The 24,135-nt window shown below is 67.9% G+C and overlaps 1 protein-coding gene across 11 annotated transcripts in view; it reads left to right on the forward strand.

Moving 5' to 3' along the window:
- SLCO4A1 (solute carrier organic anion transporter family member 4A1) overlaps nucleotides 1–14,487 on the forward strand; it is a 23,227-nt gene extending 8,740 nt beyond the window's left edge. For 5 of the 11 annotated variants that reach the window (XM_025470628.3, XM_025470626.3, XM_025470629.3 and 2 more), the window contains 11 exons: nucleotides 3,240–4,107; nucleotides 5,058–5,148; nucleotides 5,725–5,846; nucleotides 6,214–6,325; nucleotides 8,872–9,026; nucleotides 10,340–10,535; nucleotides 10,974–11,139; nucleotides 11,232–11,404; nucleotides 11,605–11,669; nucleotides 11,930–12,078; nucleotides 13,419–14,487. In XM_025470628.3, the coding sequence (XP_025326413.1) occupies nucleotides 3,306–4,107; nucleotides 5,058–5,148; nucleotides 5,725–5,846; nucleotides 6,214–6,325; nucleotides 8,872–9,026; nucleotides 10,340–10,535; nucleotides 10,974–11,139; nucleotides 11,232–11,404; nucleotides 11,605–11,669; nucleotides 11,930–12,078; nucleotides 13,419–13,583 (2,196 nt within the window). In that variant the 5' untranslated portion in view covers nucleotides 3,240–3,305 and the 3' untranslated portion in view covers nucleotides 13,584–14,487. Of the gene's footprint in view, nucleotides 1–3,239; nucleotides 4,108–5,057; nucleotides 5,149–5,724; nucleotides 5,847–6,213; nucleotides 6,326–8,871; nucleotides 9,027–10,339; nucleotides 10,536–10,973; nucleotides 11,140–11,231; nucleotides 11,486–11,604; nucleotides 11,670–11,929; nucleotides 12,079–13,418 lie in introns of those variants that run through there. The other 6 variants (XM_049100320.1, XM_049100318.1, XM_049100319.1 and 3 more) reach the window with 6 other exon arrangements.
- Nucleotides 14,488–24,135: the final 9,648 nt, after the last annotated feature.

A 24,135-nucleotide genomic window follows, 5' to 3' on the forward strand; every position in this document is an offset into this window, starting at 1 on the left:
GCCGGCGGCGCCTTGAGCCCCCCAGGGCCTCTGCAGCCGGGCCCGCCCTGTGCACCGTGCCTCTGCCATCTGCGCCGCTCTGCTCTGCGGGTGGGGACAGCTGGCTCCTACCAGTCGTCCCCAGGTGCAGGGGCTGTGGCTCCTCCCGGAGAGGACAGGGTCCTGGAGGGCCCCGCGCCCCACAGCCCCTCACGCCTCCCACGCAGCCGTTGGTGCAGAACTACCCGCCGATCAGTCAGGATGCTCGGAGAACCAGTCAGTACGGGGTACGCGTCCGTCCGTCTGTGTTGTTGACGTATGTATGTGTTCTCCGTATAAGCTTACCTAGAGACAGATACACACGTACGAAGATTTCTTATGAGAAACTTGGCCCGTGCAGTTATGAAGCTCAGCGAGTCCCCAGATGCGCAGCCAGCCAGCGGGGGAGTCAGGAGAGGTAACGGTGTGGCCGGCAGGGCGGCCTCCAGAGCCAGGCATGACGACCGGTCAGAGGTAGCCACGCAGGACAAGTTCAGGGAAGGGCCGGCCCTTTTGGGCTATTCAGTCCTTCAACTGATCAGACGAGGCCCACCGGCACTGAGTCTACCCATTAGAATACTGATTAGTCCTAGAAACACCGCTGCAGACACACCTGGCACCTCATGGCCCCCCAAAGTGACAGGTGGAGTCCCCCATCACGCTGCTCTTGGCCCCGAGGTAGTCGCTCTGGGCCTGGCTGTGGGCAGGGGGCTGCAGGGAGGAGGGGAGTCGCCAGGAGTGAGATGCCCTGGGGGTCTTAGGTGAGGCTGCCCGTGGACCCCACCTGGAGCCCCCGGGGGGTGGGGGGCGGCCTCTCCTGCCTCTCGGCTGCCCGTTGGCCTGCCTCCGCTGTCCCAATGCTCGGGTCCTCTGCCATCCGCTGCGTTGCCCCAGCTCTGCGGTCAGGCCTCACGGCAGCTGGAAGGCAGACACTCATTTTGTCCAGACCCAAGCCCAGCGGACAGAGGGAGGCTCCTGGGTACAGCCCACAGGCTCCAGGAGGAAGAGTTCCCAGCCTGGCTGCAGGACCCGGTCCCCGGAGGGCCAAGTCCCCCACGTGCTGTGTGCCGCAGGGTCCTCCAGCCCCCCCACCTGACCCCCGGCTTGCCGCGGGGCCCCGGGACACAAACAAGGGGCAGCGGCCCCAGAGCCACAGCCCGGCCTTAATGTGGGTCAACGACACTCCCTGGGCCCCGGCAGGGAGGGCAGCCGTGACGTCCCCGTCCCCTGGCTGACTGCTCGGGTGTCAGTGCTGCCCACGTCGGAGGCAGATCCTGGAAGGAAACTGCCCGTGAGTGAGCCGGGGCACAGCCCGACTCCAGCAGCATTGCCCAGGGGAGCTGATGGCCCAGGCACCAGGCCAGCAGCTCGGTGCCTGTTGGGCCTGTGCCTCACTGTGTGCACGGTGGGCTCGGCCACTCCGGCCACACTGCGGTCGTGCCGGGTTGCGGGCTCTCCTGCGGGACGGGTCCCGCGGCCTTTGTGGTGAGACGGCAGCGTGTGCTTGGAATTCAGACCAAGCGTCAGCACGACCACCCGTGCATCGACGTCCAGCGCAGCGTCTGGCACATCACACGCATATTGGTGCCCAGGTCGAGCCGGGCCAGATCCAGGTGCAAACTCAGAAACATCCTTGGGAAGTTCCATGAGACTCAGGACCATCCTGGTGGCTGGAGACGCCCGGTGTCGCGGATCCTAGGCTCACGGGGCCCCGGCCGCCGGCCTGTGGGTGGAGGGGACGGTTCCAGGCGCCGGGAGGGCCAGCCTCCCCATTTCTGATCCAGAGCCTCTGTACGGGCGAGAGCCTTCCAGACGGCACAGACAAACTGGGGCAGAACTGGGGCAGGGGTAGGAAAAGTTTGCAGGGGCTCAGTCACGGCGTGCTGATCTGCCTGGGCGATGAGGCGGGGCGGGAGCACGTGTGCCCAGGCTCCGGGTGGGAGCCCCCGGAGGAGGCCGCCCGGCCGCCTGAAGGCTCTGAGTGCTGCCACTCGATTCTCCTGTGCCTGTGGAGGCCACCAGTGCATCATCTGGCTGACACCCCAGACTGGATTCCCAATTTGCTAATTTAAATGATGTGATGTGTATGATTTGGCTTGAGCTTGACGTGCTCGTGTCCAAGATCCACAGCTGTTCAGGTAAAACTTGGCCACGGACTTGGAGCTGCTCGTTGCTGTTCTCTTGCGGCTTTTCTTTTTTTAAGGTTTTGTTTATTTATTCATGAGAGACCCAGAGAGAGAGACGGAGACACAGGCACAGGGAGAAGCAGGCTCCCTGCAGGGAGCCCGATGTGGGACTCGATCCCGGGACCCCGGGGCCACACCCTGAGCTGAAGGCAGATGCTCCACCGCTGGGCCCCCCAGGCATCCCCCTCTTGTGGCTTTTGATTTCCAAGGGGAGAACTTGTTGTGGCCATCCCTAGCTGTCCTGCTGCCTCCTGAGCCCTGCGAGGACCCGGTCCCCATCCCTGCCCCTGCGTGTCCTGCCAAGCGGGGCCCAGACAGTGTGGAGGGCGCAGGCGTCTGAGGGTGGCCGGGGTGTTGGTCACTTACCGGGAATGCCAGCCCCTGAAGGCTCCCAAGGGCCCGATGCGGAACGTCCATCCCCCCCGTGCTGCCCTTTCTCACGGCAGGTGGGGTCCTGGGAGCCTGGAGATGCGGGGTTAGCTGACCCACTGGGGTCGGGGGGAATGAGGGCCCAGGTGGAGCATGGGAACAGGGTGGGCTGGGGTTGAGTGGACAGAGGGAGCGCTGGGGCCTCTTCTCACTAGCTCGGCCACCTGCCACCCGCCGCGTCCCGTTGGGACATTCTGAAAACCGCCGCAGGGCAAGCCGGGTGGGCGCTGGTGACCCTCGAGTGGGGGCGCGCCCTGCCTCTACTGCCCCCACCATTGCACGTGCCCGCCTTGAGCTTCCTGCGGAGCTGAGGCTGCACGGGGTGGAGGCCGCGTCCACGCTTGGAGCTCCCTCCAGGGCCCGAGAGCACAGCTCAGGCCGGCCGAGCAGAGGCCGCGGGGCCGGGGGGCCGGGCGATCCAGGGCCCCGCAGGGCCCCCACATGGCCTTGTTCGGGTGCGCGGGTCTGGCGTGGACCCCAGCAGACCGGGGAGCGGGCCACAGGGCCATCGCGGCCCCACGGGACCAGGCACGGGGGCGTCGGGGCGCAGATGTCAGTGCGTTCGACGGCCCGGGTCGGCCTTCTAACCCGAAGCTCTCCTCACAGAACAGGCCCGCCCCTGGAGTTGTGCTCGGCGGGTTCCGAAGCCGCCCCCCGCGCCCCTGGACGGAGATGCCGCAGCGCTGCACAGGGGACAAGGCCGCGGTCTCCCTGCCGCCCCTGGTCTTCCGGAGCCCGCCCTCGGCCGCGGTCACGGATGCCCCGGGCAGGCGGGTGTCCCCCGGCTCGGCCCTGAGCCCGGGCGCCCCGGGGTCCGCGGCCCTCAGCCCCCTGGACCCGTGCAGCCAGCCGCTGTGCCGGCCGCAGGCGGAGAAGCGCGCCCGGGCGGCCCCCGACATGCACTACGTGGCGGCCGGGCCGCAGGGCGCGGCGTGTGGCTGGCGGGCCTTCGCGCCCGGGTGCCTGCAGGCCTTCAACACGCCGCGGGGCTTCCTGCTGTTCCTGTGCGCCGCCGCCTTCCTGCAGGGCATGACGGTGAACGGCTTCATCAACACCGTCATCACGTCCATCGAGCGCCGCTACGACCTGCACAGCTACCAGAGCGGCCTCATCGCCAGCTCCTACGACGTGGCCGCCTGCCTGTGCCTCACCTTCGTCAGCTACTTCGGCGGCAACGGACACAAGCCGCGCTGGCTGGGCTGGGGCGTGCTGGTCATGGGCGCCGGCTCGCTGGTGTTCGCCCTGCCCCACTTCACCGCGGGCGCCTACGACGTGCAGGCGGCCGACGGCGTCGGGACGTGCGGGGCCAACCGCAGCGTGGCGTGCGCGGACGGCGCCTCGGGCCTGTCGGGCTACCGGCTGGTCTTCATGCTGGGCCAGTTCCTGCACGGCGTGGGCGCCACGCCGCTCTACACGCTGGGTGTCACCTACCTGGACGAGAACGTCAAGTCCAGCTACTCTCCTGTCTACATCGGTGAGCGGGGCGGTGGGCACAGGGCGGGGCGGGCGCGGGGACCCTCACGTGCGTCTGCCCATGGCCGGCCGCGTGTGTGGCCACTCGTGGGGTAGCCGGTGAGCACTGGCCTTCGGGCCACCTGGGGCGGCTGGTGCCCGGGTCAGCTGGGCCCTCCCCGCGGCCCTGGCCCTAGGGCTTCCCGGAAGCCTCCCGCTCCCACTGAGACACCCACGGGCGTGGGCGGCGACATGTCTGGGTTTCAACCTGGTGCCCCCCAGCCCCACGTCCCTCCTGCCCGGCCAGGTGTCCCCAGGGGTGACACCGGCCGGCGCTCCGGGCCCGGCTGCACCTGCCAGCCGCCTGCAGCCCCCGCGTTTCCGCCTCGGGCCTGGTCCCTGTAAGTCCCCGCGGTGCTGACCCAGGGTCGCTCCGGGAGGGGCTGGGGGTGATGCTCTGTGGAGGCGTCCAATCCCGTCATCCCGTCATCCCGTCATCCCGCCAGGCGACGCCCTCAGGAGCTCAGCTCTCTTGAAGGAGATAGAGTCCCCACGCCGACTACAGTTGGCTTTGATGGAAAAAACATGAAATCACTTTAGAAAGTTAATGGAGGGTGGGCGGGGGAGGAGGGGGGCGCCTGGGTGCTCGGGCCGTTGAGTGTCCGACCCTTGCCCTCAGCTCAGGTCCCGATTTCAGGGGCCTGTGTTCAAGGCCCGCGTTGGGCTCCACCCTGGGCGTGGCACCTACTTTAACAAATAAAATCAATAAAAAATAAAAAACAATAAGGAGTTGACAGCGGCCGGATCCGGGAGGCAGCGGACGCTGCACAGATGAAAACCCCGGTCCAAAGGGCCCGTGCGCCGGGGCAGAGGGCGCGGGTGCCGAGGGGCTCCCTGGGGTGGGCCGTGGGGCTCCCGGCGTCAGCGGCTGGCGAGCCCCGGGGCCCCTCAGCAGCACCCCTTCCCCCGCAGCCACCTTCTACACGGCGGCCATCCTCGGGCCCGCCGCCGGCTACCTCATCGGGGGCGCCCTGCTGAACGTTTACACGGACGTCGGCAGCCGGTGAGTGTGCAGGGCCGCCGGCCCCTCGGGGACCACGTGTGCTCAGGGACGACGCTGGCTGCTCCGGGGCCCGGGGCCTGGGGGTGCGGGGATCCAGGGAGGGGTCCCTGATCGCTGCGGGGGGACGGGCACCAGCTGGGCGTCCTCAGTTCAACCCAGTTCCCGCGGACTCCCCGGAGCCAGCGCAGACCCCGCAGGCTAAGGCCCAGCCCTAGGAGGCCCCCCTTCAGACGGCAGCCTTAGGCGCGGGGCCCCCGCTTCGGTCCAGCTGCACATCCGTGGCGCCCGCGACCTTGGGCGTGAGAAGCCTCCAGAACGGCTCACGGAACCCGGGAAGGCGCTTTGCGCGCCAGATTACCAGTTCGCTAAACAGATTAGGAGGCAGGAGCCGCCAGATGGACGGGCCGCCGAGGGCGGGGGGTGGGGGGGGGCGCGGGCATCCGCGCTGTGCAGCCGCCCGCCCAGAAGCCCCAACGCCCCGGTAAGGTTCCCACGGAGCAGCGTGCGGAAGGATGCCCGGCGTGGGTGCCTGGACATGCGTGGACGGGATGCTGACCGCAGGCCTCTCTCCCACAGGACGGAGCTGACCACCGAGAGCCCGCTGTGGGTCGGCGCCTGGTGGGTGGGCTTCCTGGGCGCGGGGGCAGCTGCCTTCCTCACCGCCATCCCCATCCTCGGCTACCCTCGCCAGCTGCCAGGTGGGTGCGTCAGCCCCTCCCTGGGGCTGCTGGGGACCCCGGGACAGTCGGGGGCCTTCACCTCCTGGGCGGGGCCTGCAGGGCCTGTGCTGCCCACCCCGGGCACCCTCCGCCCCTGCGGCACCTCCCCCTACGGGCTCAGAGCGGGGCCAATGGCAGCCTGAGCATCTGCCCCCTCTGAGCCCCTCTTCCCCCCGGTCCCAGCGTGTGTCCCTGGCTCTCTCCAGCTGGTCGCCGCTCACCGTGCTGCATCCCCACCACACCTGGCCCCGCGCCCTCCATCCCAGGACCAGCCCAGACCTGGGGGCGGGCAGGGTCCTGAAGCACAGCCCTTGGTCCCCGCTCTCACCGACACGTGTCCTTCCAGGCTCCCAACGCTACGTGGTCATGAGAGTGTCTGAAACACACCAGCTGAAGGACAGCGGTCCCACGGCCGTCAGCAACCCCGACTTCGGGAAAACCATCAGAGACCTGCCTCTGTAAGGACCTCACGGGGGGTGGTGTGGGCCTCTTGCCCATGTCTATGTGTCCTGAAGACCCTTAGGGGGGGTCCCATGCACGCTGGATCTCGACCCCAACCCAGGAGAGTCCATGTGACCCCTCCAGGCCGCAGGGTGAGCACACAGCCCCTCAACCTCCCTCATGACCCAGTGCAGGGCAGGTCTCGGCCCCAAAACTCGACCTAAGAGACCAAGGAGCAGCAGCCAGAGGCCTCTGGTCCCGATGGAGGGCCCGGGCCCCAGCTCCTCACTCCCCCCTGTCCTCTGACCGGGTCATCAAGTGCCACCTGCCTGTGCCCTGGGGGCTCCAGGCTCATCATGCCCTCTCTCTGTCTCGAGGCTCTGAGGACCCTGGGGGAGCGGGACTGACCCCAGCCCTCTGCCCTGCACCGGCCCCTCTCCAGGGCTCCCCTGATCCTCCCTGTGTGTGACTGGCCTGGCTTTGTGGTCTTCACACGCCATCAGGACGAAAGGCCCCTGGCCTGCTCTGCTCTCGGAGCTCCTGGGGGCCCAGCACCCTCTCCACGGACCAGGCATTCCAGGGGGGTGGTCGCAGGGATGGGGAGGGAGGCCCCTGGACAGGCGCCCACCTGAGTCCTCTGCCTCGCTGAGCTGCTACCTGCCCCTCCAGCCCTCTGGGACCTGAGCCCGGGAATGGTCGTGTCTGATGGACCTCGTGGGGCGGGGGGCCGGTGGTGGCTGGAATGAGTCCCCGTGCCTGCCTTCGCCGGGGGGAGGGAGAAGGGCCTCCAGGGAGGCCCCTGTGCTGCCCGCCGTCCACTGCTTTGCTTCTGCTGTCATGCTACGGGCGGAGGGTGGGTGGCCCCCTGCTTCCACGTCCCGTGAGACCTCTCAGGAGCTGCCCCCAAGGCAGGCCGGGCTGGCCCGGGGCCTCACTGGCCGGGGTGCAGGAACCTCTGTCTGGGGGCAGCTCACCCAGTCTCCCGACACCGCGGTGGAGCCCCCGGTGGAGCAGGCCCTCGGGTTCCCTGCACACAGCACCAGCGACCCAGCCTGTAGGCAGCCCCGGGGCTCCCTCCTGGCCGCCGGCCCGAGCGTCCCGGCGCAAAGGCTAGGTAGGGCTGCACCGCACGTCCCTTCTTTCCAAAATCCAATTGCTCGCCGGCCTGTGCCTCCAAAGGAAGAGCATTTGAGGCTCAAGGTGTTTGCAGCCGCCGTGACAGGGCCGCGAGATGTGGCCGGTGCTCTCTGGGCTGGCGTGGGGACGGCCGGCGGTGCTCATGGACGCTGGGTCTCCGGGGGGGCCAGGGGGGCTCCGAGGACAGGCCTGGGCACCTGCTCCGGTTGTAGAGCAGCTCCGAGCTGTACACTCGGGACTGAAAGCACAGGAGGCCGGGTCGGAGCCGCCCAACGGCCGCCAGGCCGTGGCCACGTACGTCCAGGACCTGCTTTTCCTTAGGCGCCAGAGAGCAAGGGTCTGTCCCGCCGTGACCTGGGGCTCCCGGCCACATCGCCCCCGAGGCCGGGGGCCAGCAGACACCTCCGTGCTCTAGTCCAGGCACCTGCTGTCCGGTGGCTAGAGGGCTGGGGACGGCTCGGGGAGTCGGGACGCGCAGGCGCTAGAGCTCCCGGGCGGGGTGACCGGCTGCCCCACAAAGACGCAGCGTCTTTACTCCCGGACCCCCCACCCTTGGCTGCGATCTTTGTGTGTTTTCCACTCTGGGCTCCGCTTCCTTCACCAGCCCCCTGAGGACAGTGTGTTCTGTGCCCCTCGTGACATTTAAGGGGCAGGTGGGGTCACATGTGTGATCACAGGCTCTAGCCCTGCTCGGCCTGAACCCCTAACGGGATCCTGGGTTCCATTCAGCTGGAGCGAGTGGCCCCCAAAGAACTTGGGCTCATCCTGAGGGCAGGCAAGGTGGGGCCGGGGCTGGTGACCGGCCAGGCTCAGTGGGGACACGGAGGACGGCAGCCAGGGCCCATGTCCGACCCTCACAGTGAGGCCGGAGGCCAAGGGTCCCCCGGGCTGTGCAGGGTCGCACTCCCGGTCCTCCCAGGACCTCCCCGGGGACCCCAGCAGCAGCCCCCCAAGTACGCAGCAGAGCAACTGGGGAGCCAGCCATGCCTACCCGAGGCTCCTTGGAGGCCCCTCTGTGTCCCCTCAAGGGCTGGCTGAGAAGGGACCCCCTGCGTCATCCCCCGTCCGCAGGGCCTGGCCAGTCCTGGACTTGGGGACAGCCACCTCCCGGGCCCCCGGCCCCTGGCTCGGGCCGTCTGCCCGTCCTCACAGCTGACCCCGTGGTGACCGAACAGTGCACGGTCGTTTAGGGTGTCCCCGCGCTGGAGGGGGTGGCCCTGGGAGGGCTCCTCCCTGCGTTTCTGGCTTTCTTCCCCGGAGCCCAGCCTCACGCCCTGTCCTCACGTCCGTGGGACAGATGCGGGGTGACCACAGCGGAACGGGGGCTGTGCACCCAGGAGTGGGGGCCGTGGCCTCGGGGACGGGGCTTCCGCTCAGCCCGGCGTGCCCCCCTGAGCCTCCGTCTCTCTCTGGCCTCCGCGTGCAGCTCCATCTGGCTCCTCCTGAGGAACCCCACCTTCATCCTGCTGTGCCTGGCCGGAGCCACCGAGGCCACGCTCATCGCCGGCATGTCTACCTTCGGCCCCAAGTTCCTGGAGGCCCAGTTCAGCCTGAGCGCCTCGGAGGCTGCCACCTTGTTTGGTGAGAAAACTCTCTGGATGGGGCGGGGGGGTCCTCTGACCTTTCGTTCGTTCTCAGATGACTGAGGGGTCCTCAGAGCATCCTTCAGCAGTCCCAAGGGCTCCCGGCCGTATGGTCCTGCGGGGGGCTCGGGAGTGGGCGCGGGGCCGCCTGACGTGGCCACAGGGACGCGATGGCCCCTCCCCGGAGCTGGGGACACTGGCCACGGGCTGGCCGGCTCTCGGCCGACGCCTCCTGGTGGGAGGGTGGGGCGGGCTCGGCTCACGTGTGCTGCCCGCGCACCGACAGGCCTGGCTGTCCTCACCCCTGGCCTGTTGCAGGAAGGGCTGGGGCCCCCCAGCTCCGGACCCTCGGGCTCGGCCATGCCCGTGAGCCAGGTGTCTGGGGTCCCAGGATTCCATGGGACCGTGAGGTGGGCGTCCCCGGCCTGTGCCTGGGGCGGGCTGGCCCTCAGGGGAATGAGGGGCCCTCCTGAGACCCCCCACCACCGTCCGGGGCAGCCGCGGCCTTGCTGAGCACCCGCCGGGCAGAGGGGCCGATGCCAGGCACTGGGTCCGGCCCCACGGGGGTGGATCCTGGCTGGAAGGGGCGACGCCACGTGTGGAAGGTGGGCGCATCTGGGCAGCACGAGGGCCACGCAGCTGCACCCCAGCCCTCAGGGCTCTGTTCCCGGCACGGGGCTTCGGCGTTTGATTCGGGACCCCGTTCCCTGTTACCTGACACCCCAGACACCCCTCCTCACCTGCCTCTCGGCTGACCTCACACGCCCAGGTTTCCGTCTACAGCTGCCTCCCCTTCCCCGGGCGGCCCCCTCTCCTGTGCCAACAGCCCCCCAAGTACGGTTGCATCCTCCAAGGTCCCCCATGTTCACCCCAGGGGTGTAAGAGGTCCACGCCAGAGCTGGCCTGGGTCATTGCTGGAGAGACAGGCCCACCGAGCCCCCACTGCCACCCGCCCCCCGCCCAGGGATGGCCTGGGAGCCCCGGGCCAACGAATCCCTCCATGTGAAATGGCACTGGTCCCCGCTTTCCCCAAACGTGGCTCACAGTTGGAGTCAGGTGTCCTGGGGGCCCCCCCAGCAGGCAGGCCGGGGCCTTGACTTCTCCTCCAGTCCCGCCCGGCCCCTGCGTCCCCTGGACTGAGCCCCCGCCCCCACTGTCCAGCGCCTGACAACGCAGGTCAGAGCCAAGCGCTGCCACATGGACAGGTGGGCGGCTCCGGGCCTCAGTGTCCCCACCTGTAAAGACCCAGTGGGCACCGGCCCCCCTCCTGCGGCCCCCGGGGACCTCGCCGAGCACCTCCCTCTCCTGCAGGGTACCTGGTGGTGCCGGCGGGCGGCGGCGGAACATTTCTGGGCGGCTTCTTCGTGAACAAGTTCAAGCTCCGCGGCGCGGGCATCATCAAGCTGTGTCTGCTGTGCACCCTGACCAGCCTGCTGGCCTTCTTCGTCTTCTTCATCCACTGCCCCAACGTGCCCATGGCAGGGGTGACGGCCAGCCACAGCAGCAGGTGAGGGTCGGGCGGTGCCGGCGTCGAGGGGAGACCCCGGCCCCCCTGTCGGGGCACCAGTGGCCCCGGGGGACGGGGAAGGTGGGAGCAGGAGCCACGGTCTGGGGTTTTCCATTTGAGTGGACAAGAGAGGAAAGCGTGTGTCTGTCTGTGCTCGCAGACGTGTGCACGCACGCATGAGCCGTGCAGGGGTGCAGCCGAGCCCCGGGGGGCTGGCGCCGTGGCGGAGGGTTGGCCCTGGCACGCCTGTCGTGTCGGTGTTGGGAGCCCCGTGCACACGTTGCCTGTGCAATAACCGAGGGGAAGCGCGTGTTGCAGCCGCGGTGGGGGAGCAGGACGGGGTGTGGTGCGCCGGGCGGGAGGCTCCAGCGACCGCGTGGAGCAGATGAGGCTGGGGGCCGAGCCCGAGCCCCCCCCACCGCCTTGTCTCCCCCGCAGCCTCCTGCCCGACGGCCACCTGGACCTGACGGCCCCCTGCAACGCCGACTGCGCCTGCCGGCCCGAGCACTACAGCCCTGTGTGCGGCTCCGACGGCCTCACCTACTACTCGCCCTGCCACGCGGGGTGCCCCGGGGCGGCCGTGCCCAGCCCGGGCGGCCAGAAGGTGAGTGGCCGCCGCCCACGTGCCGTCCGCCGCGCCCCGGGAGGGCCCCTGTCCCTTCCTCCTGTAATCAGCGCTGTTGTTGCGCTCCTCAGGTGTACCGAGACTGTAGCTGTGTCCCTCAGAATTTTTCCTCTGGTTTTGGCCATGCTACTGCAGGGAAATGCACCTCAACTTGTCAAAGAAAGCCCCTCCTTCTGGTTTTCATATTCGTTGTAATTATCTTTACATTCCTCAGCAGCATTCCTGCGCTGACGGCAACGTTACGGTAAGCCCCGGGCCTGGGTTTCGCTCTGGTCCAGAACCTTTCCTTGCAGCCCGCCGCGTGGAGCTCTGCAGATCCTGCAGGGTACGTGCTTGCCCCCGGGGAGGCGGCCACGCGGCCCGGCGGCGCTCCTCGGCTGCCGGCGTGGGGGTGTGACTTGGCCACCCCCCCCCGGGCGCTGACGCCACCGCCTTCCGTTTCAGGTGCGTCCGCGACCGGCAGAGATCCTTCGCACTGGGCATCCAGTGGATCGTGGTTAGAACTCTAGGTACTGTGGCGTGTGTAGACTCGCAGCCGCCCAGCAGGGCTCGCAGCGGGTGGGCCTCCCCCGCCCCCAGCCCCGGGGCTTCGGAGAAGGACATCATCCCCTCACAGTCCACTAGAGGGACCCGTGCCCGCGTCTTCGCCCTGAAGGTGGCTTTTCCTCGTTAGCACAAAGGGGGGGCCAGGCCGCGCGGCCCCACGCAGCCGCCCGGCCTGCCCCCCGCCCCCCGCCCGCGCGGGTGCTGACCCAGCCTCTCTCTGCAGGGGGCATCCCGGGGCCCATCGCCTTCGGCTGGGTCATAGACAGGGCGTGCCTGCTGTGGCAGGACCAGTGCGGCCAGCAGGGCTCCTGCTTCGTGTACCAGAACGCGGCCATGAGCCGGTACATGCTCGTCTCCGGGCTGGCGTACAAGGTGAGGCGGCATCATCACCCTGCAGCTTGCGGGCGGCCTGGGGCTCCGGTCAGCGGAGGCTTCGCAGGAATGGTACCCAGGTCCCCTCCTGCGCGCAGACGCTGGCGGGCCCATCCCCCCCCACCCCCCCCCCGGGCCAGGCGGCTCGCTGGACCCACGCGTGAGCAACGCCGTCTCCTGGCCTCACGGTGCCCAGGGCGCCGCACGCCCGTCACCCGGCCCTGTCACGATGAACTTCCGGGGGCGCCCGAGGCTCGCGCTGCGTGGGGGGCAGCACAGCATTTATATCCTGGGTTTTGCGTGATGGCGGGAAAGGGCACAGCGAGATCCCAGGGCCGGCCCGCGACAGGGTGTTGATGACCTGCTTTGGCTGGAGGCGGGCTCGGGCTCCACAGTCCTGCCCCACGTTGTTCTTGAGCCCCTCCCCCGGCCCCACGGAGGACCCCCCGCCCCCTCGGATTAGCAGAAAAGTAGCCCCGGGTGAGGAGGGCTTGGTGTGGCTCCCGCGTGGTGGTGGGTCGGGCTCCTCGCCTCTTGCTCCTGTGTCCTCCGGTCCCTCAGGCCAGTAGCCGGGCGCCCGCCCACATAATAACCCCCTGGGCGGCGGCGCGCCGATGGGATCGCTGCTAAAGGCAGGGTTAGTTTTAGCAGGAGGAGCAGACAGGCTCCAAACGCGTCCCATCCGGTCATTGTCCCAAAGTGGACACTGGCTTCAGGCCCCCCGGGGAGGGGGGATGCTCCAAGGAGCACGGTGGGGGTTCCTGCTAAAACCCGGCACTTACACGGTCAAGTACACGCGTGAACGCAGAGGCCAGCATCCGTGCCCACTCCTCCTCGAGGCTGCGAGGGACCCGGCGGGAGCCCCGCGTCGCAGGGTCAGCCCCAGGCCGCTCCCCAGCCGCGCGGTGGCCTGGGTCCTCGCCCCCTCGCCTCCCCCGCGTCTCTGCCTCCGCGGCACGTGGCCGCCTCCCTGGCTGCTCTGTAAAGGCGCGCTCTGCTCGCTCCTGCCCGGACACCCGGCACCACAGGCGGGGCCACCCAAGGTCCAGGGCGATTTCATCCCAAGATCCTTAACTGAGTGACACCTGCAAACGCCTATTTCCAGCTGCAGGTTCTGGGGGTCAGGGCTGGGACGGCTCTTCCAGGGGGACGCTGTGCAGCCAGGACAAGCCCTCCCCCCCATCTGGGGCCTATCTTCACCCACATGTGGTTTTCATTCCCTCTGTGATAGTGTTGGTGTCCGCGCGAGGGGTATCCCGGAGAGACGGGTGTTCTCCCCGGAGCAGGGGGTCCCCGGGACCCGGGGCCGGGCGGGCAGCGAGCTCTTCCTCTCTTCGCAGGTGCTGGGCTTCCTGTTCTTCACCATCGCCTGCCTCCTGTACAAGCCCCCCTCGGAGTCTCCCGACGGCCTGGGCGCCTCTCTGCCCAGCCAGTCCTCGGCCTCCGACAACGCCATGGACCTCCCGGATGCCCCCTCGGCCCTCCAGCCCCACAGTGACGTCTGACGGGGCGCTTCCCGAGGACACCGATTTCTCCCCAGAAGGGCTGACCCCTCGCCGGTTGATGCCACAGTGCTGAGGACCCTCCGGGAATCTCCCACTGGATGCTGAGGGGTCTGCGCTGGTGGTGGACGCACGTGAGTCTCAAAGGCGCCCAGGAGAGAGAACGCGAGGCGCATCCGCAGTGGGCACAGCTCCCTCGTGGTCCCCGGGGACCGGGCTGATGGTCTCTCCTGAGGAAGAACGAGGCCCAGCGGCCCCTCCCTTCCCGGTCCTCGCCCGGTGGACGGACGGACATAACCGCACAGCACTGAATTTTCCCGGGGGCTCCGGAACTCTGGACACGTTAACAGCCGTGCTTTCAAAACAACCTATGCAACCGTACCGCGCTGTTAGCTCTAGAAAGTGCAAAGCCCCCTGCAGGCCGAGGCCGAGCTCTCCAGGAGCCTGCGGGCCTGCACACCAGGCGCCCCAACGGTCGAACCACTGGCTGAGAAGTACAAAGCCCGGCCCCCCGCGGCCTCGGGTGTGGTTCACCGCATCCTGGGGGCAGCCTGGCCCCTTCCGGGGGTTCTCCTGCAAAGCAGAGCAGCTGCGAGGCCGTCCCCGGGGTCTTGGTCCCGCTGGAGCCGCCTGCCTGGGGTGTTCAGACCTGCTGTCCCCTCCTGTCCTCGGAGCTGCTGCAGGACGGGAGCCACTTGCATATGTAGATATTTATGAACCAATATTTTGCATCACCTTATTTATAGAATCTGTTTTATACCTGAGAGTGCGGTGGGCAGAGTGGCACAGTCAGCAGGCACCTGCGAATTCTGCTGGGAGGACGTCGGGACTTCCGTGGGACGTTGGTTCCCAGGTGTCCTCAGTTAAAATTACGTGTATATAAATATATTTTAATATTTAAAACGTATCTCTGTGTGATGAGTTTTGTCTCCACGAGTTTGCAGTCTGGTGGCTTTATACATCCTTCCTGTGGGGTTTTGTGAGTTTGTGTCTCAAAGCCGGTGGCGAGCTGCCTCCCCGATGAGCACTTTCTGGACAGTGACCCACCTGGCGGGCATCTCCCGTCCCCCACTGTGACCGGAGCATCCCCTCCCTCCGAAGTCCAGCTCCCAGGAGGCGGGCCGGGGTCCTCCATCCAGGGTCCCCCTTCCTGCCACTTTCCTGAATGACCTACAAGCTCAGGGTGGAGACGGGGGCGGCGGACACAGTAGGTAGTCCAGCAGTGCGTGCACGGGACGTGGGACAACAGGGACACCCGGTGCTCCCCGGACGTCTGAGGTGGGTGGAGCAGCGAGCACTGGGGACGATGGCCTGGCCGCATCCTCCTGGCGCCCAGACGTGGCCACCATCGTGCTCAGCTTCTTAGAAGAAGCAACGGTGGAAGGGAGACAAGACTGCCAGCTGGGGTTCTGAGCACCCTGGCCCCGAGTCCCTGCGACGGCACAGGCAGGGGCCCCGTCACCCCAAGCCGTTGGGACACCCAGGGCAGGTGCCCCTCATTGTTCATCCTGCAGGCGTGGGGCACCTCTGCCCCTTGTCCTCTGGGGACCTTCTGTGAAGGCCAAGGACTGAGACCACAAGGTCCCTCCTCTGCTGGAATTCGGGCCCCAGGCACCAGCTCTGGCCGCGACTCCGGAGCTCAGCACCCGGGCTGCAGCCCCTACCCTGCTGGGCGCCGGGGAGCCCGGAGAGGCCACAAGCATGGCTGGGGTCAAAGGGGAGCTCGGAGCTGGGCTGGGGCCCAAACCCCAGATGGGACTCTCTTCCTCCCTCTCCCCACGATTCTGTGAATGTGACCTGGATGCCAGGCCCCCTTGGCTCCTGACCCGGACACTTCCACTGGCCAGGACCAGGGGGCAGGGTTAAGTGATGAGCGGGGACCACCCGGGATCCCTGGCCCTCTGGACCCGCTCAGGACTGAGCGCCTGCTCCACACCAGGCCCGGGCTGAGCGGCGGGGAGCGGGGGAGGCGCTGCCCTAGGACCCACCCTGGAACCTGCCCTGGGACCTGCTTGACACCTGTCCCAGGACCTGTCCTGACACCTGTCCTGCCACCTGTCTGCCACCTGCCCTGGGACCAGCCCTGACACCTGCCCTGGGACCCACCCTGGGACCCGCCCTGACACCTGCCCCGGGATCTGCCCCGAGGGCTGCCCTGAGGGCTCCCGGCAGCCAACCCAGGGCAGGAGGGCAGCAGGGCCCTGGGAGGACAGCTCAGCCAGGCGCTGGGATTCTCTCTTGGGCGGTGCCTGGCCCCCTCTGGCCCCCGATGCCCTCTCCGGGCGGAGGAGGCCCAGGGACCCCAGGCACTCGGCAGAAACAGGAGCTTCCATCCTGCCTTCGTCCTTGGAAGGGGTCCGAGCGGGGAGGGTACTGCGTTCAGCTCGTGTATGTCGTTAAACAGCTTTACAGAGACCTGAGTCACCCCCGTAACTCACCCACTGAAAGCCCAACTAGTGGGTTTTAGTCCATCCCGAGCCGTAGGAAGCTCGCCGCGCCAGCTAGGGCGGCCTCATCGCGGCCAGGAACGCCCCCCCCCCCGCCCCCCGCCACCGCCCAGCTCCCGGCCCGGCAACCGAATGCACTTTCCGTCCGCTGCCCGCTCAGGGCATTTGCTACAGGCGGGACGACACGGGGCCTGGTGTCCCCGCCCGCCGCGAGCACTGGTGCGTCCACGCTGGAGCCCGTGTCCTCGGGGCGAGTGGCAGCCCGCTGCGTGGGGGCACCCGTGTGTCGGTCGTATTATTTGAAGAAGAAACGCCGGTCCCGGCCTCTCCCCGCCACTCCCAGGCTGAAACAGTTTCGATCACTGCGACGTGGGAATCAGGATGGTGTCCTGCAGCGGGACCGGCCAAGAGCCACACTGAGGCGTTCTCGGGGGACACGGCCGCACACACGCAGCCCCACGCTCGCCGGTCCGGACAGCGGCTCCCACGCCGGTCCACGTCCGCTGACCCCGGGCCGTGAGGTCCCAGGATGGGGTCTGCGAGCTCACCACCGTGACCACGGGGCCGGGCTGGCCAGGGAGGGGCGCCCCGGGGCTCAGAGCGTCAAGGGGTCTAACTGCGGGGGCAGGTTGGGGCCGGGCAGGAGAGGCCTCCCGGGGCGGAGGTGTCTGCCGCCGCCTCACAGGGGACGGAGGGAGCAGGGAGCCCGGGGGGTGAGCTGTCACCTGGCACGGGACAGGGGACAGGGCTGTGGGCTGCCAATGAGGCCCTGGAGACCCTGCAGCAGGCAGGACGGCGAGGGTGGGCCGGCTCCACGATGGGCCTCGGTGCCACGGCGGGCAGCGCCTTCAAGCCGGAGGGAGCCCCTCCCTGGGGCCACCCCGTCTCAGCCCCTGCCCCCTCCCGGCTGTACGGCGGCTGCACGGAGGACGGGAGGGAGGAGTCGGGGCAGAGGGAGCGCCAGGAGGCCCCTGGAGGACCCAGTGGCTCTCTGGGGTACTCCACAGCTCTCTGGGGCACCCCACGTCTCTCTGGGGGCCCCGCGGCTCTATGGGGGGCCCTTTGGCTCTCTGGGGACCCCATGGCTCTCTAGGGCACCCCGCAGATCTCTGGGGACCCCGCATTTCCAGCCACACTGGCCGGGGCTGGGGGCAGGGGGCCGGCTGCACGCAGCATGGGAGTGAGGACGCCTCCCTCTGGAGCGGGCAGGGCTCCTGGCTCCCGGGTCCCAAGCACCAAGACCTGGCCTTCCCCAGATTCCTGACGTGCTGTCTGGGGATGGTCACCCCTCGGGGGATGGCAGGCATCTGGGGCGTTACCCCGCTGCTTGGCGTGTGCGTGTGCATACGTGTGCCCGCAGGTCCTGTGCACGGCTGACCGTGCACAGGTGCACACACACACTCCCCTCTAAAGCACTGTCCCTTGGATGGTCCCAGACCTGATCCTGGGGGGGCTTGCGGTGCAGGCTCTGGCACTTACAGGTGTTTCACCTTGAGCAAGTGATGTCAGCCGCGTGCCTCAGTCTCCCTTCTGCTCATGGGGCCCAGACGGAGACCCGCCCCCCGCGCGAGGCCAGGGTCTGGGGGAGCTCCGAGGACACCCGGCCCCTCCGTGCTGGTCGCTGCAGGACCCCAGGGGCCCCTCCCTGCTCTGGTGGGAGCCGCCGGCCCCCGAGGCCTGGATTGGCGGGGCCTGAGCCGCCGTGACTCCGGGTGATGATTTCCTTGCGTTTCATGGGCAGCACATTAAAATTGCGAGCGTGACCGCGGACACCGGTCGTGCATCCAACCTGCTGGGGCCGCAGCTGCGCCCGCAGCCCGTGCGTCCCGCTCTGCCTCATTCCGCACCATCAGTCTGGCACGCGGGCGGGCCCCAGGCTCGGGGGGCTTCCTGCAGGAGCGCCGTCTGCGGGGAGAGCCTCTCTGTGGCCTGGGGGGGGCGACCGGCGGGCTGCCCGACCCTGCACCAGGATGGGAGCCTGGGTGGCCTGGGGGCGGCGGGAGGCCGTGAGGACCGCCAGGACGAGAAGCACAGGCAATCGGACGTGGGCTACGTTATGAACTCGGAGCACTTCCTAACCTGGTGCATCACTTAACCTTTCCGTGCCTCAGTCTCCCCACCTCTGAAATGGGCATGATGTGGCCCTAGGGGTTTGTCATGGTTTGTGAAGACGAGGGTCCCTGGGCGGGGACTAAATGCAGGGGACGTGTTCGCCAGGTGAGCCTGTGCGGACGTCCTGTGGCAGAGGCGGGGGGTGGGGGGGTGGGGGGGAGGGGTTGGGGTTGGTGATCCGCCGGCCGGGAGGCACGGGCCCAGGAAGCCCGTGGGGAGATCCCGGTGGAGTCCAGCTCCCTGAGCCCGGGGCCACCCCCCAACCCCTCCCAGGAGTCACTTATTTGCTCAGGAGCAGTGACAGCACTCAGGCCATCCTGCGCCTGGGAGTCACTGGGGGCCCTGCAGCCCCTTCTGGGGCCTAAAATGTGGTCAGGTCGGGGCTGGGAGGGAGTCAGGTCGGGGTCCGCAGGGGGTCAGGTCAGGGCTAGGAGGGGGTCAGGTCAGGGCTGGGAGGGGGTCAGGTCGGGCCAGCAGGGGGTCAGGTCGGGGCTCACCGACAGGTGCAGGGAGGAACCGTCTCCATCTTGTCAACACAGGTGGAGGCCGGCGGGGCCGGCTCAGGGGTGGGTGGGACAGAAGCAGTAGGATGAGGTGGGTGGCAGGTGTGGGGGACCTGGCATTCTGTGCCCCTCGCCCACTAGCCAGGGCCCCTGGAGACGCCCCGGGGCAGCTCCGTTCCTGGGCCCTCCCCGCCCTGTGCTGCGGCTGCACATGGGGTCGCCGGGTCACCGTGTTTGGGTGTCAGGAGGCAGAGCAGGAACGCGGGGAGCCGCCAGCCTTCCCAATACCCTCGTCGCGCCCCACAAGTCAGGAGCACACGGGTCCCCGTAGGCACACGCACAGGTTTTCACGGGACAGGACAGTGAGCGTTTCACCTCCTTTGGGTTTTCTTCCTCCAGGACGAGCCTGCGGCGCATCTCACACAACAGGTGAGTCGGTGCCCCGGCGGCCGGCAGCGGGTGAGCGCGGGGCAGGCACTGGGGTTTCAGGGGTGCCCCCCTCCCCTCTGTGGGACCCCGGGCACCAGGGTCCTTCTGACCACGCCCCCCTGCCTTGCCCCGCCCCCCGGCTGCCTCCCTGCCCCACAGGACAGGACACTGCACCCGGGGCTGTATGGACGAGGACGCAGGTAGAGACAGAGACCAGAGACAGGGATGCAGAGCGAACCCAGGGCTGCGCTAACACGTAGGGGCTTATGTGGAGCCTGCTCCGCCCCGAGGAAACCCCGTCCAGGGTGCGGAAGGGGGGTCCTCCAGGCTTCCTCCTCCAGGCCTCCCCCTCCCCTCCTCCACCCCCTCCCCTCTCCGTTCCCTCCTCCTTCTCCCCACCCGCCCCTCCTGCTCCCCCTCCTCCTTCTCTCCTCCTCCTCCCCACCTGCTTCTCCCTCCCCCCTCCCCTCTGCATCTCCTTCCATCCTCCTGTCCTCCTGTCTCCTTCTCCTCCCTCCTCCTCCCACTCCCCCCTCCTCTCCTCCCCCCCTCCTCTCATCCTCCCCCACCCACCGGGCTGTGGTCGTAGGGCCATCAGTGGGCACCCGGGCTGTCCCCTTCTTGGCCTCCTCTCCTCTCTGACCGCGGTTCCCCCACGAAGCGCCGAGAGCTCCTGGGTGGAGACAAGGCTGCATGGCGGGTGGTGCCCCTCAGGGCGGGTGGGCTTCTGGTTCGAGAGCCCCCGGGGCGACCGCCCAGTGCTCCGGGCCACGTGTGCCCGCACAACAGCGTCCGCGCTCGGGAGCAGAGCTGGCTCAGCGCTCCTGGCCAGAGTCCCGGGCTCAGGACAGGCGGCGGCTAAGCAGGTCCCAAGCACCAGCTGCAGGAGCCTCTTCTCTCCCCACGGTCGAGGCGCAGCAGACGCCTCCTGTTCACCAGGGACCACAGCGGACTCTTCTGACGCCCCCGGGGTGACTGAATGTGGGGTTCACAGCCTCAGAAGAGGAAATCTCCGCTCTGCGGGGGGCAGAGGTGGGGACAGAGGTGGAGGTGCCGGTGCCAGGTGCACCCACCGTGGATGAGCAGGCCTGCGTCTGAGCCAGGCCACCTGGGAGGTGCAGAGCTGGCACAGGGACCTAGGAGGGGCCTGGCCCGAGGCACAGCCGTGGACGGGGGCGCCGCCGACTGAGGACGGCAGCCGGGAGCCTCCGGTGCTGCAAGCAGCAGTGCGAGGGGACGGGAGAAGGAACACCCGGGGCCTTGGGGTGCCAGGCCGGCAGAGGAGGGTCTTCATTTCCTGAGAATCCCAGTCCTTCCAATAATTAGCCAAATGAGCCACATCTCAGCACTAGAAATCTGGAGCGTCAGGTTCATGGCGGCTCCTCGAACTCCCTTCCCGCGGAGGCCCTTCCCTGGCCCTGCCTCTAGCAGAGCGCCGCGCCGTCCAGCCCAGGCGGTGGCCCCGCTCCCCCAGGCGAGGACCCAGCCTGCTCACCAACCCGGCCGAGCCCTGGCTCTCTGAGCCTTCAGCCGGTCCCTCCCCGAACCGTAGATCGGTGGGACCCCGCCTCCAGGGGGGCGTCGGGGGGCAGCGGGGACACGCACGGCAGGGCCTTCCTTTTCTGTGCCTCTTTCGCTTCATTGCAGGAGGGTTTGTGGAGAAGCCAGAGGAGGGCAGACGCCATCCTGGGCCAGGACGGCAGCCCCGCAGACGGACAGACAGACGGCAAGGCTCAGGGCGTGGGACATGCTGTAGGGACCCCGGCCCCCCAGCAGGGCCGTGAGCTGGACTCCCCAGCTCAGCACTCACCGTCCGGAGGCATCTGCACCCCACACCCTTTCCTCCTCTGGGGCCGAGTCCAAACACTTCCTGGTGGTCTTCAACACCCGGGACTTTCCAGGTGGAAAGACTCAGAGGTTGATGAAAGGGAATGGACATCGCCCGGCTCAGGGACCCTGTCGTTCCAAGCAGAGGTGACCTGCAGCATCAGTGCCCCAACACCTGTGTCCTTCAGCCTGCGCTCGCTGGTCAGGTGACAGGTGAGCCGGGGAAGAGGGTGGAGCTGAAGGAAGCCTCCCTGGTGAGGGGCTCAGGTGACATGTCCTTTGTCACACCGCGTGTCCCAGTGGCGATGAGTCCCGTCATGGTGGAGGGAGAGCTGCTGCGGCCCGAGTCACCTGCCGCAGGTGCAGAGCAGGTGTGTGACTCAGGAATGCAGGTGTCCTGGCCCCACTCCCTGCCCAGCACCGCTGCCTGGTGTCCTCCCCCCACACACCCTGCAGTGACCCCTGCCGCACGAGTGGGGGGGACCCAGCAGCAGCGCAGCTCCCCGGGCGCCCCAGTAGTGGTCAGTTCCCGCCACGGCCCTCAGAGGCCTCGGGTCCGCACGAGGCACACGGAGCTCAGGACGGGCTGTCACCTGCTCGGCTCCCGGGCCACCTGCTGGAAAGCCCGGAATGGACCCCAGGCCGCCGCCCCTCTGCCCCTCCTCTGCCCGGGCAGCGAGAGCCCCAATAGGAAGGAAGGGCGAGGGCACCCCAGGTCACCTCGTCCCTCGCTCCATGTCTGCGCCGAGGACCCACTGCTCACCCCACAGACAGGGACTGGGGAGGCAGCTCGCTGACTCGTTCTGAAGCAGTGGACCGGAGCCACCCAGTGGTTCCCAGCCCAGCGACAGCAGGAGCAGGTCCCGGGCTGGGGAGGCCGTTGGAGAAGCACTTTCCTGCAGCCCAGACCTCGTTGTGTCATCCTCGTGGACGAGCCGCCCAGAACGGCGCCATGAACCCCGATCACCACCCCCCCACCCCCCACCCCCGCCTCCACGATTTCCAACACACAAAATCCCACTTCGTCCACTTAGCAGCTCGACCTCTGGCCTCAAATTCCTTTTTTTTTTACACATTATGCCGAGGTCAGAAGTCCCTCTGCGATGCCCCGGCGGGTTAGGAAGGGGGTGGACCGCGGCCTCGGCGAGTGCCCTGCGCTTCCTCGGGGGGCTCCGCAGCAGAGCAGACCCCGGCGCTGCCTGGCTCCAGGGGAGGACGGAGCGGGGGAGGTCGGTGCCCCACGGGTCCGGGCGGGGGGGACCCCAACCTGGGCCGCTCGGGGCGCCCAGAGAGGGACGCGCAGGGCGCAGGCTCTGGCTCACTCAGACAGAAATAGCACGAAGGCCCCAGCGTTCTGTTTTCTCAAAAACATGTTTTTCTTGAGTAACTTGGCTGTGCAGGCAAATCACTGCGAGCCGGTGGCGTGCCGCCACGAAGCCGATCATTAGCTGTCACAGGAAGAAGCAAATTATCTCCACCCCGTTCCCCGCAGACCGAAGCGTCTCAGCGGCGAACGTCTTCGTCTCTAAGCCTTGAGATTTCCAGAGGAGACAAGCGTCGGTCGGGCGTGACGCCACCGGGCGCGTGAAACCAGGCACCTGCGGCGGCAGCGTCTCTGCCACAACCCCTGCTTCACGCATGAAGGACTCAGGAACCCGGCGGCACGAGGGCCCCGAGCCACGTCTCAAGGGCCCACGGGCACAATGCTGGGCTGCAGGTGTCAAACCAGCTTGAGGAGGAGACGCCGGGCGGGAGCTGCTGGGCCCCGGGCCCCGGTGCGAGCCCCGTCACCAGGCCTCCTTCCGTCCCAGTCCCGCGTGCAACCAGCTCAGCAGCCAGCGGGCGGCCACTGGGGAGGCACCTGCTCTTCCCAACAGGTGGGACGGGTTCTGAGCGTCCACCTTCTGCCCCCGGGGCAGGGGAGGGCGGGCCAGCCCTCCCGAGGCCACACCAGGGGCCCTGAGACCCCAAGACCTCCGTGACCCAGCACAAGGGGCAGGGCTGGAGCAGGGGGCACCCGGGTCGGACAAGCAAAACCCCCAGGTGTCCCCTCCGGGGTCGGGGCCAGCTGTCCATGGCACAGCCGCGCCGTCCGCCTGTCCTGAGGCCTGACGAGGAGCAGCGACTGCCCAGCCAGAGGACCAGCCTGCCACACAAGTGTGGTATTTGGGAAAAGATGACAGAAGCCAGACTCTGAGACTGGGAGCCGTGAAGGATGTCACCAGCAAGAGTATTTGCTTGGTGACACCTAGCAGGCTCGGCCCTTTTAAAAAGAAAGATGGGGGGATCCCTGGGGGGCTCAGCGGTTGAGCGTCTGCCTTCGGCCCAGGGCGTGACCCCGGGGTCCTGAGATCGAGTCCCACATCGGGCTCCCCCATGGAGCCTTCTTCTCCCTCTGCCTGTGTCTCTGCCTCTCTCTGTGTCTCTCATGAATAAATAAATAAAATCTTTTAAAAATAAATAAATAAATAGATGATAAATAAATAAAAGCTGGATTAGCCACCGTGTCCCTTGGCCATCACGCTCACGCATGGGTGTCTGTGGAAGGGATGGTCCCCGGCGGTGTGTGCGGCAGGGAGTGGAGGCTGGCGAGGGCCACACGGGCGGAGCGTCCCTCCAAGTCGGGCTGTCGCAGTGTGAGGATGGGGACGCAGCGTGGGCCTGCACGTGTGCGTGGTCGGTACATTCACCCTCTCGGCAGCAATCGCGCGGGGCGTGCGGGACGGCAGCGTGCTGTAAGTGCTCATTTACACTGGAAACGTCTCCTGGCGTGTGCTGACGCTGCTCTTCTCCCCCAGTGATGATATTTTTAAAAACCAGATTGCAGAGCTGTGCTGGCGCGCTCGCGACGAACACGTCTTTTGAGCGGAAAACAAGCGGCCGGCCCTGCGAGCACGGACAGCGCCTCACGGGGTTGCAGCAGCAGATGCCCGGCCCTGCTCTGCGGAGCCCTCGGTCCGGACCCCGAGGGTGGGGTCCAGGCCCCAGGGGAGCTCCCCGCGCCCCCCGCCGCCAGGCTGCCTTCCCAGCGCCCTCGGAGATGCCCTCGAGCAGGGACAACAGTGACCGTGTGTCACCACTGCCCTGCGTGGAGCCCGGGGTGAGGCGCTGGCTTCCTGGGCCTGTGTTCACTGACGCCGACGGAGAAGGGACGGCCCCCCACACCGGGGCCTTGGTGATGGGGGGCCCAGGCGCTCAGGGCCCGAATGATGCGCAGCCAAGGGCTGCAGGCCCAGG

The sequence above is a fragment of the Canis lupus genome, chromosome 24 (assembly GCF_003254725.2).
Source record: "Canis lupus dingo isolate Sandy chromosome 24, ASM325472v2, whole genome shotgun sequence".
NCBI classification, from domain to species: Eukaryota; Metazoa; Chordata; class Mammalia; order Carnivora; family Canidae; genus Canis; species Canis lupus.